General features: G+C 36.7%; 1 protein-coding gene across 1 annotated transcript; it reads left to right on the forward strand.

The window, feature by feature from the left end:
* Positions 1-13,422: 13,422 nt before the first annotated feature.
* Positions 13,423-13,950, forward strand: LOC142635802 (uncharacterized). The gene has a single exon (XM_075809884.1). It carries the CDS (start codon positions 13,423-13,425, stop codon positions 13,948-13,950), a length of 528 nt encoding a protein of 175 aa, XP_075665999.1.
* Positions 13,951-14,576: the final 626 nt, after the last annotated feature.

Below are 14,576 nucleotides of genomic sequence, written 5' to 3' on the forward strand. Positions count from 1 at the left end.
AATGACTTATACATGACAAAAAAGTAAATATTAAAAAGGAAAATAAATGAGACAACAATAGATTAAAGGGCATTTATACTTTGTTTTTTTAAATGAAAAGGGGTCATCATCTAAAATTTACTCAATATTAAAATTTTTTAAAGATTAAATAAAGGGAAAGGGGGCATTTTTGGAAAATCCAGGGGGGCCATGCCCCCCCCCCCCCCCACAACTCCCCCTCTCTCCATCTATGACTATTAGGTTACATATTCTTTATATTTTTAACATGCGATGCGAAATTTTGTGTCAATTAGATGCTATCTATTATTTGATCCATAGAATTATTTATTATGCACTTTTATTTCAAAAACTTGAAATTTAAACATTTGATTGACAACATAGTTATTGATCTTTGATCTTCTATAAATGTTGCAAGTATGAATGATATAAGAAGAAAATGTAATTCAATGGTGGATTTGTTATAATTCACATCCATAAAAAATATTGAGTGAAATTTTGTTAGAAATCTGCTATTATAATTCCCAAAACACTTTTTTTTCTCTCAGCACTCTTGCAATTGTCTCTCTCCTTTCTCTCTTTTCTCTATCTCATTACTGTTGAAGTCACCTCATTAGCAATGAAAAAAATACAACCAATCAACTCCACCCCAACACGTTCCACTCCCACCCTACATGGGCTTTTCCCTTTTCAAAGAGATAACAAAATAGAGACAGGATATTCATAACCCAATCCTACCTTATTCCGCTCTATTGCATGATGTAAAAAACTATTTGTTTATCAACTTGTACTACTTTCGACGGCAGTACTGATTGCGAAGTTGGGTTTACTTAGTTCAGTCAATAAGTTAAGCGTACGTATGGAAAAATACCCAGTCCAAGAAACATGCCACGACATTAAGTTGATTCATAAGTCGGATGTACGCGAAAGTTTGTTCCTACAAATGGACTTCTCCATTTGGATCTAAATGACTTGGATAGTCACTTTCCTAGAAAACTCCCTACCTACGTTATTAGATGGTCAAGGACATCGATAGAAACTTGATGTACTCGTTTAGCATTAACATCCAGTTATATAAAATGCATATAAAAGTTAAATAATTCTTGATGTAGCTCTCAAAAACACATTCACATTCGGTCATTCATCACTGTTCAATTTAAATAATTTTCAAATTAAAAAAAATAGTTGGAATAATTTAAAATGATTACATTCATCCCAAAGGATTCAAATGGAACCTACAACTAATAAGGGTAAAAATAAGTCGTTAATTTAGTGATTTACAATAGACATTGGGGTCTACAATGTAGGGACTCTTGTAATTAACAAATTAATATAACATGTTAATTTCTCATGAATAAAAGTTGCTTTAGGCCCAACGTAGCTCTCAAATAAATAAATAAAATCCTTAGTCATACGAATTAATTTTTAATATTCAACTATCTTAATCTCAGAGAACGTTTTCTATTTTCAAAATGTGGTAATGGGTTTTTTTTCCCTCACATGTAAGATGATAGTAGTTTTTTTTTTTTTAGACATAATTACAACATGATGCTAACCCCACAGCTCGAACCATTTCCCTCCTAGACCTCCAAGCACTTTGTGCATGGAGAGGTGCCAATTCAGCTACAAGGCCTTTGGCATAAGATGATAATAGTTAAAAATTGAAAATATGAGCTTGATTTGAATATTTGAACCACCTGTTTGGTTTCAGCATACAAATTTATCAGATTGTCTGATGTTCTCTTGTAACAATGAATAAATTCTCTAATCCTATAGCACTAAATTGTTCAGGAATCCAAAAAAAAAATCTTTATTTATTAGAATCAATGAATAAATTATTTATTAGAATCAATCATAATTTAGATACATTGCAGCAGAAAAAGACCTTAGTTTAAGATCAATGCTAGTTCCACACCATTTAATACAAATATTTGTCACAACTCACCACGTGGCGAGTTGTGGGTGGTGAAGAGAAAATAATGGGTCCATGTGGGTTTACATCTCTACTACTTACAACTCGTCACATAACAAGTTGTAACTACTTTTTTGTTAAAATATTATGGTATTAACATTGCTCTTAATTTAACCCAATCAATCAATATATATATAAGCAGAGACCTCATGCAGGAGAGTATAAGGTCTTGCCATGCGGCGCTCTAATTTTGCATTTAGCCTCCAACCTCTTCTCATTAACTTTTTTTCATTATTACCCAAAAGATCAGGTTAAATTATTTTTATTGTTATCTAAAAGATGGGCTACTATTGGAAATTAGACCAAATCAAGCCAAACTTTCTAAAAAGCCTAAACCCACTTTTACATATTATGACTCATTCTCTTACATATTATGACTCAAGCATGATCATTTCCATGTGTAGATGGAAGCCAAGACTCTAACCTACGTACAAACTCTCCTTCTCCCCCTCCACGTGTAGATGAAAGTTGAAAGCCAATGCCCTGATTGACTTAGAAACTTTCTTCTTCCATACAAGCTTCCCTTTGGACAACATACACTCTTCAACTTCTTTGCAAACAACGGCTTTGTAGTTTGAATTCAATCTTCCCATCTGACTAAACCAATGTTCCTACTAATTTCCAAGTCTTAATTTAGCCCTTCTGTGTAAACTAATGGAGATGTACGGTCAAGGAAGATATACAATCACTCTAAAAACTTTAAAAGAAAAAGAAAAAGAAATGTACAGTCTAATCACCACTCCTAAGAATCCACTAAAAAAAAATCAAGCAATTACAAGTATAAGGAATCTTACCAACTACCTTGGCGATCCCGAAATACTAGCATATAGTTGAACCTTTGCTCCAATACCCAATTGGACTTGATCTTGTAGTAGCCTTCTTTCCTTTGATGCACATATCTCCAATTTGTGACTAACCCTTTGCATGGATTCCAGTACGTGACTAACTCCAGCAACTTTGAACTATGTTGTTGGCTGCAAAGTTCTTCACTTCTTTAACAATGAAGATCGCACTTAGTTACAAAACCCTATGATGTACAAACGCAGTAGCTTCTCACAAAGAAAATTTAATCTCTTGGTCTTTATATCTATGTGCAACGGCTCTTAAAATAAGCTTTATATATGTCTAGGGTTGTCAGAAAAGAAACCCTAAACAAATACACAAGTCTGGGTCGAATTTCAGATCTAGAAAATTGAAAATCATAGTTCTCGATAGATCGAGCTTTTGTCGAGCTATCTATCAAGTTTTGCACTATGCCTCAATAGCAGGCATTTGTTGAGCTAAGTGTCGAGACTTAATGAAAAAAATGTCTTCACTTATTTCTTGGACCAATCTTCATGACGTTTAACATGAACACTTGACATGCTTTGAACAACAAATTTTTTGATGTATTAAACTCATCTTAGATCTACCCAATTACAAGTGCATTTTGTCAAAAGATTAGCCAATTATATAAAATTTTGTAATTATGACCCTAATAATGACAAGCTTGAAGATCTATTTACAACAATCAAACATAAATTTTTAGATTTCACTCACATTCAATATATATGCATACATGATAAGCTATGCTCGTAAATACACCACACCATTAGTACGAAGGTACTAGGCCAAACTCAACATGTGATATGACACAACACAAGCGATCAAGCTTTTTAGATTTTATACTGTTTATGCAATTTTGAATTTTTACTCACAGTTTGATCATCAACAATTACTTTATTGTGGATCTCACTTTATTTGTTGTGATTTATAACTATGTTGATCAAACTGTTTGTTTGTTGTTGATCTTAATTTATTTCCAACACAAGTGATCAAACGTTTTGGATTTTATTCAATTCTTCTAATTCTCCCTTTGTGTCCACCCAGGTAATTGCCATAAATGCAGAATAATTACCATCACCATCACAACTATCTTCCGAATCTAAACTTAAGCTCTCAGAATCATTAAAGGTGGTTGTTAACACCTTACCTTTCCCTCTAAAATAGTTTGGGCACTCCCTTTTCAAATGACCATGCATGTTGCATTCATAGCAAACAATTCCTTGAGATGGTGATGACTCTTTAGCATCCTTTTTCTTGAAATATTTCTTATCGTTCTCAATGGATGAAGAATTCCCCTTGCCAAACGACTTCCTATTATTCTTCATTTTCGAAAATTTCCGAAAATTCTATGCAAGGTAAGCAACCTTTTTCTCAACATCATCCTCATCCTAGGACTCATCAGCTCTCTCATTTATGGTCTTAAGAGCAAGGGACTTACTACTTTTGTGAGATGGTAGCCCGAGCTCATAAGTTTGAAGTAAGCCAACAAGTTCCTGAATATTGATGGTATCCAAGTCCTTACTCTCTTCAATGGCAGTGGCTTTGGCTCGACAGCTTTCGAGTAGAGACCTTAGGACCTTCTTCACAATGTTGGGGTCCTTTATCTTCTCTCTGAGATTAAGCTTGGCATTGACAATCTCATTGAGTCTACCATAAAATGAGTCAAATGACTCGTCCTCACTCATCTTCACTTCCTTGAATTGAGTAGTGAGAATTTGTAGCTTTGTGTCCTAGACCTTCTTAGTACCTTCATAGGTAATCTCAAGGATCTTTCATGCTTCTTGGGTGGTCTTTACATGTGATATCCTATGAAATTCATCAATAGACACACTACAGAAAATAGCATTAATGGCTTTGCTATTTGCATTAGCCAAAGCAATAGCAACCTTATCCCATTCAGCCTTGGGTTTTTCTAGTCTAACCCATCCAATCTAGATGAAGTTCCACCCACTCTTATCGATAGCACATAAGAAAGCACGCATATGTACTTTCCAAAACGGATAATTGTTCCCATCAATGAACAAAGGTGCATTAAGGGATTGAGATCGATCCATCCCAAACGGGGTCTAGATCACACAAAGATAATCAAATCTCAATATGTGTATCCTCTATGATACCAATTGAAAGCTCAAATAGTGTAAAACACTATTGCTTATTTAGACTCCTAATTTTGAACTCATAGCTAGATTGTTTTTACCCTACTTAACTAAGTGCAGATTAAGAGTAAATGTAATGCAATAAGGCTGGAACTACTCTAAAGCATATGCATATACAATAGACAATAAGTATAAAGCATAAAAAGTAAGGGAAAAGAGATCCAAACAACGAGATAACATCGAGATGTGTTATCGAAGAGGAAACCGAAGTACTCAAAGAAAAACCTCTCTGCTGCCCTCCAAGCCAAAATGATCCATTAGTGAATAAAGTTGCAGTGGATATCAAAAAGACCCTCCAAGCCTATCAACCTAAAGTACTTGAACCCTTTCAGTTCCAGCTCCCAACGAACTTTATCGAGTCTTGTCTTCACTAGTTATTCAGATCTCGCAATCAGCTCCAAATTTCATTTGCCAATCAATGACTTATTCCAATTCTTCCCACACACACCAAAACTTCCCTCAACACTTAGATTGGGTGAGGAAAGTTTTTGGGCTAAGAACCTCTCAAAGATTTGTAATTGGAGAGGTAGGAGTAGAGGAAAACTAAGAGAAATTGTGTAGATAATTGTGGGTTTACAATCTCTAACTCTCAAGTGTATTGCTAAGGTTTTCTCCCTAAAAGTCTCCTTACGATTCCATGGGTAATGTGGGCTTATATAGTATGGGTAAAGAAACGAGGAAAGCCTAATTAAAAACATCCAGGCAGAGAGTTTTGCGGGTCACTTGCGGGTTGGTCAAGTTGCGAAGTGACTCGTGAAATACAATTTGGCAAAAAATTGTTTAGATTCCAGCATGTGCTTCTCACGTGGTCTTTTGCAAGTTCTCCACTCGCGAGCCAATCGTGAACTTCACTGTCTTCTCAATTCTTCACCAAACTTTCACATTCAACCCTTACATTAAATCCCACAAACATACAGGGAAATAATTGAACTAAATACAATCAAATTTGACATGGAATTAAAGGCAAAAAAAACATAATAGTAAATCACAACTTTACATATTTATTGAAAATCCAATACTTAAAAAGAATTACTATGCTATATATTAAACACCGAGTTCCAGCTAATATCCTTGATACTTATTTAATAAGAGAATTCTCTTTATTAAGCCACAAAAGATATAGTTTAATAAAAGTATTTTAAACTATTATAACTATTTTGGGTAAATGTTATTTCATTTTTTTTTTTTAACTTCACTTCCAACATTGCTGGTTCCACCTTATAAGATGAAGTAAAGTTGAACCAACAAATTTTAGGTTTGAAATAGAGATCTTTTCTCCGCTTTCAATTGCTATTTATAACAAAATTCTAAACATAAATAAGTATAAAGCTTAAATTCTTGAAAAATATTGTGTTTTAATGACTAAACAGTCATTACGGGTTGTTCAGTAATTTTGTATGGAGTGTAAGAAGAAATTAGCTTAAATCCTTCCAATTTCATTTTCTATTAGCATGGTAAGGGAGATTCTAATTAAAGGACTCGCTCTCTCTCTCTCTCTCTCTCTCTCTCTCTCTCTCTCTCTCTCTCTCTTCCTAAATTTTGTTTTCAAAATTTAAAGTTTTAAGAATTTTATAAAAAAGAATAAATAATAGGAAAAGTTGGGAACATGGATTGATTGAAGATAAAATAAAATTAGCCGCTAACTCGTGCAATAATATATGAGAAATTCTACATTTATAATAATGTATAATAAACAAATGTTAGTTAATAAAAAATAATATCACAGCATAAAAGAATAAATAATATGATCTCATAATTAAGAGAGAGAGAGAGAGAGAGAGAGAGAGAGAGAGATGTCTTAAATACACACCTTAGAGCACATAAAGGTAACAAATACATAGATTAAAACAAATTGAACAATAACGTAATGAGGAAACATAAACAAACCTCATTAACTAAATAATAAGCATATTTATAGAAATATAACTATATTAATTTTAGATATAATCATAAACATATATACTTTAACATAGTTATAAACATAGCAACAAAATTAACTATTTTACATATTGTTATGTTTGTTATGCCCATCAGTCTTTTGAAGGGTGTAACGTTGTTCAAAAACCATACACAAAGTTTGTGCATAACACAATGAATTTACAAAATAATAAGCATATTTATCAAAATATAGCCATATTAATTTTAAATGTACTGAATAACATATAAATCGTAAAAATATTTATAAACATATTAACAACAATAATTATTTTATTCAATCATTTATTCAACTCCATCTATTCTGATGTTTATTATGACATATTTATGAAGAACATTCTACCTTGTTGATGCTTTATTTATTGAAATCCAATACTTAAAAAGTAATTACTATTCTATATATTAAGACGTTGAGTTCCAACTAATATCCTTAATACTTATTTAATAAGAGAATTCTCTTTATGAAGCCACCAAGGATGAAGTTAAATAGAAGTATTTTAAACTATTATAATTATTTCAATTTTTTTTGCTTTTTCAACTTTACTTCTAACATTGTTGGCTCCACCTTATAGAATGAAGTAAATTTGAACAAACAAATTTTAGGTTTAAAATAGAGATCTTTTCCTCTATTTCAATTGCTATTTACAACCAAAATTCAAAACATAAATAACTATAAAGCTTAAATTTTTGAAAAACTTTATGTTTTCAATGTCTAAACTGTCATTAGGAGTGGTCTGATATTATTAACAATCTAGGATAGAATAGTGCATCTTCCTAATTGCATTTGCTTCAACTATGGTCTTATTTATATTACATTTTTTGTTGCCTGAAACACATGCCAGCAAATGGAAGAAATTGAAAACTTAATTCTATTTTGAGTTTTAATCTAAATTATTATTACAAATGTAATATTTATAAATGGATGGTTATTAAATATTAATTACAATATTAAAAAGTACAATAAATAAATATTAGTTAATAAAAAATAATATTATAGCATAAAAGAATAAATAATATGATCTCATAAATTATGAGAGAGAGAGAGAGAGAGATGTGTCTTAAATGCACACCTTAAAACACATAAAGGTAACAATTTCATATTTTAAAACAAATCGAACAATAACGTAATAAGAAAACATAAAAAAACCTCATTAACTAAATAATAAGCATATTTATAGACATATAACTATATTAATTTTAAATAAACTTTTTTTTTTTTTTTTGAAAAAAAAATACTTATAAACATATATACCTTAGCATAGTTATAAACATAACAACAAAAATATATGTACAAGCATCATATATGGGCCCAACCCATTAACTTATGTGTACTCGAGAACTATGGGCCCTATAGCAGATAGTGGGCCACGTCAATCTAGAAATCAACTACAAATTGGGGACCGGACTGATTGGTAACGATAATGCCTTGGGAGAAATCATTTGTCAAGCACCATTTGGCAATGGGTGCAAGTTTCAGATAGTCACGTCTATCACAAAAAGTGGGCCCTATCTGATTAAGAATATATTCAAGGACTCCACCAACATAAAAAGTTGTTTCCATCATCATGACAACTCCACTAAGGGAAGTCTATAAATAGGGGCTAAAAGAGTGAGAGAGGGGGTTGGAAAAACTAGGTAAGATAGACACACACGAAAAAACTGGGAGGAACGACTAAATAGGAGAAGCTCACTTCTAAGCTCGAGCCTTCTCAGCAAACATACACAAGGTAGTAGATTACAGGCTAGGCCTTAAGCTCCTTCACTTGGGCCGTTAGGTTGGCCTCAAGAGGTCTTCCCACTATAGGAAATTTTTTACCCACATCATACAAGTAAATTGAGGGCCTAACCTCAAAGCCTACTTGGTGATTTTGGGCTAGGGTCATACAATTGGCGCCGTTTGTGGGAAACTCCTACTCAGGTGAAGATTTAGAGCTAGTTTAACATTGCCTAAGATGGATGGGCCGCATGTAGGAGAAGGGTCGGTAGGCCCAAAGGCAATCGTTCTAGAGCCTCGTCTCAAAGCCAAAGGAGATTAGAGAGGGAATGAAAAAGGGAGCAGGACCGCATGCAAGATGGGCATGAGACAAGGCTAAATTCAAATGAGGAATCTTCGTATGGGGAAAGATCGGTCTCTTACATTCCTTAGCATTCGTACCAAAGTGAACGGGACTAGGAGAATGAAAACCTACGAAAGCAAGTCAGGGAATTGGAGATAGAGATTAAGGGCCAACACCGTAGAAGGGAATGTGAGGGGTCGTCTAGCGATCTCGACTATACCGAGGGCAGCACAACTGGATCTTCCCATCAAAGTGAATCACGACGATCAGGGACAGGCACGGGCACCCCAATGCAGCCTTGGATGCCATGGATTGAGCCCTTCAAAAAGCCGCCCGGTCACTATTCATCGACGAGATAGAACGTACTGAGATGCCGAGGCATTTCAATCATCCACCGTTTACCTGCTATAATGGCGAAACCAACTCGGTGGAACACGTGAGCCATTACATTCAGATGATGTCTTTGTATTCTCTAAATGATGGGTTTATGTGCAAAGTATTCACGTCTAGCCTTGGGCCCACAACGATGAGGTGGCTCAACAATTTTAGGAAAGGCTCCATACACAACTTTGGAGAACTAATTCAGGTGTTCGGGGCCTGATTTATTACCTGTAATCGGGTCCCTCAACCCATCAATGCACTACTATATATGAAGATGGGTAGTGGGGAGATCTTGTATTCTTATGCCAACCAGTATTGGGAGTTATCCAATGAGATAGGCAGGGGAAACATCAGGTCACAGCAAATACATTTAGACGGGGGCTCCCTCAGGAGTCAAAATTAATGGAATCCTTGATTATGCGACCCCCTGAGTACATGCATCAGCTCATGAGGAGGATCAAAGAGCATAAAGAATAGAGGATGACTAGAAACAAAGCAAAGGAAAGGCATCGGCAATCTCCCAGTATAACAAGGACCCACAGCTCGGGGGATTTCAGCAGAAAACGAGGAGGGAGTCTAAGGCAGCAGAGCCTAAGGTTCAAACTAGAGGTGTAAATGTGGCATTTAAGGAACTAGTTCATAAGATTCTTGAGTGGATAAAGAGTGAACCGTACTTTTGTTGGCTGGGTAAGATGAGTGGGGATCCATAAAAAAGGAACCAAAGCCTATATTGCACTTATCACCAAGAGAAGGGGCACACCACCGAATAGTGTAGAGTGTTTAAGGATCATTTGGAACATCTTGTCAAGGCAGGACACTTAAAAGAGTTCATGGTCGGACAAGGTGGTAGTACAACAGGGAAAACATCAGGAAACCGAGGGAATGTACTCCCTCCACCTTTGTTGATTATTGAAGTCATCCATGCAGCCTCCATCAGCACGAGGGCAAGTTGCAAAAAAGGGGTTCTGAGTATTACCCCACAACAGGAGTTGGAGGCCGGTTGTCGGCCAGAGAAGAGGCTGAGGTCGAACAAAGAGATGATCATTTTGGGCATGATGACCTAGAGGGGATATTCCAGCCACACAACTATGCTCTGGTCGTGGCAATGAGGATTGGGGGCTTTCTTATTAAAATGATGTTAATAGATCAAGGCAGTAAGGCTTAGATAATGTATCCAAGCCTTTATAAAGGCCTGGGTTTGAAGCTAAAGAATCTGACCAAATATGATACACCTTTGGTGGGGTTCGATGAAAAAATGGTGGTGGCCGAGAGGGGCAAAATTCACTCCATGTTATAACTGAAGGGAAGGAGATATGATAAATTTCATAGTGGTTAATGCTTTCTTTCATTATACAACAATTTTAGGTCGACCATGGATTCAGTCCATGGGAGCAGTGCTGTCCACACTGCATATGAAAGTCAAGCTCCCTACTAAGGATGGAATCACCATGTTTAGAGGGGATCAACAAGTTGCACGGCAATGCTTAGTTGCTGCAACCAACTACGAGATCAAACTGAAAGAGCAAGTGGAACCCGGGCTGTTATAGCAATTAATGGAACCCGTAGAGGACACTGGGGCTAATAATGCAAAGGAGTTTATCCAGATTAGAATCCTACCGAATAAGGACAGATATATTCAGGTTGGAAAAGTCTACCATCGGAGGACCGAGTTGCCATACTTCTAACCTTGGTGCAGAATCTGGACATGTTCGTGTGGAGCCCATATAAGGTGCCCGGTGTTTATCCTAACTTCATTACTCACAACTTGAATATGGACCCCTTGTTGAAGCAGAGAAGCTGAGAAAGTCTGCAAAGAAACATGTCGAAGCTGTGAAGGAAGAAGTAGAAAAGCTGAAATAGGTGGGGGCTATTAAAGAAGTGTTCTTCCTAGAATGACTCCCGAATACGATGGTAGTAAAGAAGAAGAACGGGAAGTAGAGAATTTGTGTGGATTTTACCGATCTGATTTGAGCATGTTCGAAGGATCCTTTCCTCGTCTCGAAGATCAACCAGTTAGTTGATGCCACTTGTGGGCACCCAAGGATTAGACATTTTTCAGGGTTACCATCAGATTGCCTTAGACCCCGAGAAGCAAGAAAAGACGTCTTTCATAACACCTCAGGGAAATTATCACTACATGGTGATGCTTTTTTGGCTGAAAAATGCGGGGGCCACCTACTAGTGGATGGTCACAAGAATGTTCAAGAATAATATTGGGAGCACGATTGAGGTTTATGTCAATGACATGGTAGTCAAGAGCAGGAAGGAGAAGAGGCATGTCAAGGACTTGAACAAAACATTCAAGATCCTTAGGTGACATAAGCTTTGCCTTAACGCCAGCAAATGTGCATTCAATGTAGGGGTCGGGAAGTTCATAGGATACATGATCATTAATTAGGGCATTGAAGTGAATCCAGATCAAATCAAGGCCATACAATAGCTAGTTCTACTAAGCAAACCAAAATATGTTCAAAGGCTCACGGGGATGATTTTACCGTTGAATCAATTTGTATCAAGGTCAACAGAGAGATGCAGATCATTCTTTCAAGTGCTGAAAAAGTGGAAAGGGTTTCAGTGGACCGAGGAGTGTGAGGAGGCATTTCAAGATTTGAAGCAGTATTTGATGAGCCCGCCTATCTTGTCCAGACCTGAGCTAGGGGAAGATCTATATATGTACCTGGCAGTCTTTAATCATGCAGTGAGCACGGTGTTATTGATAATTTGGGATGGTGTGCAGTGGCCAGTGTATTATATTAGCAAGACCCTAGTGGATTTAGAAACATGGTACCTGCCATTGGAAAAGTTGTCTTTGGCTTTGGTCCACATAATGAGGAAATCACCCCACTACTTTCAAGCTTACATGGTTTATGTGTTAACCGAGCACCCCTTACAGTCACTTTTAAGGAGATCTTATTTCACGAGAATGATAGCAAAATAGGGAACAAGGCTTGGGTCATTTGATATGAGGTACAAATCAAGGAATGCAATTAAAGGGCAGGCATTGGCATATTTTGTTGTCAAGTTTACCCCGTGATGAATAGTGCGGATCGGGTTTTCAAGTCCCATAAGGCCCTGGTAAGTATACATGGACGGGGCGTCTAATGCCTAAGGGGCCAAAATAATGTTATACTCGTATCACTTGAAGGTGTAAGGTTAGAGCGCTCGGTGAGGTTGGGCTTCAGGACTTCCAATAATGAAGCCAAATATGAAGCACTTATGACGGGGCTCTTGGTAGCTAAGAAGCTCGATCCACAAGTGGTTGAGAATCAGATTCTCGCTTAGTGGTAAGCCAAGTGGAAGGAAGTTTTAAGGCCAGAGATCCTCGGATGGCCGAGTATTTGAAGATGGTAGGTGCATTATTAGCTAGTTTCCAGCAGGTGAAGGTATTTTAGGTATCAAGGGGAAAAAACAGTCATGCAGATTCTTTGGCTACCCTAGCTTCATTCGTGGACAATTTTGTTCCTTGGATAATGTCATCTAAATGTGTATTAAGTTTTGGTGCCCGGTCTGAGTTGGATGGACCCAATTATAGTATTTTTGTCCAACGGCATTCTTTCAAACAAAGCAAAGGAGGCAAAAAATATACGAAGAAACTCAGCTTCATTTTGGCTGTGTAAAGACAAGAGATTGTACCGACGGTTATTTGGAGGACCGTATCTCTTATGTTTCGGTCTGGAAAAGGTGGACAGTCTCTTAGTTGAGTTGCATGAAGGAATCTGTAGGAGTCATATCGGAGGGAGATCACTGGCGCATTGAGCAACGACGCATGTTTTCTAGTGGCTAAAAATGCAAAGGGATGCTACCGAGTATGTAAAGAAGTGTGATCAACGTCAAAAGCATTCTCTAAATATCCATCAACTGGGGGTATACCTGAATCCAATCTCTTACTTGTGGCCCTTTGCTTAGTGGGGATTAGACATGACGAGGCCTTTTCCTCAGGCCACTAGCAACAGGAGGTTTACAATAGTTGCTACAAATTATTTTACGAAATGGGTCGAAGCTGAAGCCTTGGCAAATATTTGAGATATAGATGCAAAAAAATTTGTTTGGAAGAACATTATTACAAGGTTTAGGGTCCTAGAAACACTGATTTCAAATAATGGGATACAGTTTGACAGCAAGGCTTTCTGAAAAATATTGCAGTGACCTTGGGATCAAAAACCGATACTCCACCCTTGCGTATCGTCAAAGCAATGGGCAAGCAAAGGCAACAAATAAAGCGATAGTTACTGGGCTTAATAAGAGATTAGAAGGGGCTAAAGGTAGATGGGCTAATGAGCTCCCTAATGTGTTGTGGGCTTACCACACAATGCCCAGAATGTTTATAGGAGTAACGCCTTTTTCAATGACTTATGAAGCCGAGGCAATGATCCCCATGAAAATAGGATTATATAGTATTGTTGTCTTAGATTTCACCCTGAAGAATAATGACACCATCTTGGCTAAGCCGCTGGACCTCTTGGAAGTGCGACGAGAGATGGCTTTGATCAGACTTGCGAATTACAAACAAAAATTGGCTCAGAGATATGACCAAGGTGTAATACCAAGAGAGTTCTTTGCAGGGGATTTAGTACTGCGAAAGGTGGTGGGAAGTATGAAGGATTTAAGTTTAGAAGGCTGGCTCTGAATTGGGAGGACCCATATCAAGTCACTACAATGATGGGAGCTAGAGCATATTACTTGAAGAACATAGAGGAAAGACCACTCCCCCGGCCTTGGAACGTGAGCAATTTGAAGAAGTATTACCATTAGTTGTAATTGTTATAATGGATGCCTTGTGCTGTAACCGAGTAAAAAAAGAAGGAACAAAGATGATTGTTTCTCCCTTAACTGTAGCAGTTATTCTTCCAATTGCATTACATGTTTTGTCTATGAAGGGACCAAGGATAGAAGCCAAGCATCGGCTTGATCCCGATCACCAACTAGATGGAACCCTTAAAGGATTTTTTCTAAGCACAGAAATCCAGCCTTGGCTTGACCTCGGTCACTGACTAGGCAGAAGCCTTAAAGGATTTTTCTAATGAAAAAAGTCTAGCCTTGGCTTGAGCTCAGTCACTGACTAGGTGGAAATCTTGAAGGATTTACCCTAAGGTAGAAACCTAGCCTCAGACACCGACTAGGTGGAAATCTTGATTAATTAATCTAAGTGTTGTATTATTTTTTATGAAATATTTTGATTATATAATGAACATTTACCAAACTTCCATGGTTATTGTTAACAAAATTTTGCAACTTTATCTAGAATTCTTTATA

Source organism: Castanea sativa, chromosome 5 (assembly GCF_040712315.1).
Source record: "Castanea sativa cultivar Marrone di Chiusa Pesio chromosome 5, ASM4071231v1".
NCBI lineage: Eukaryota > Viridiplantae > Streptophyta > Magnoliopsida > Fagales > Fagaceae > Castanea > Castanea sativa.

Bases quoted from the DNA above. Each gene is read 5' to 3' on its own strand.
- LOC142635802 (XM_075809884.1), top strand. From the start codon at position 13,423: ATGGGATACAGTTTGACAGCAAGGCTTTCTGAAAAATATTGCAGTGAC.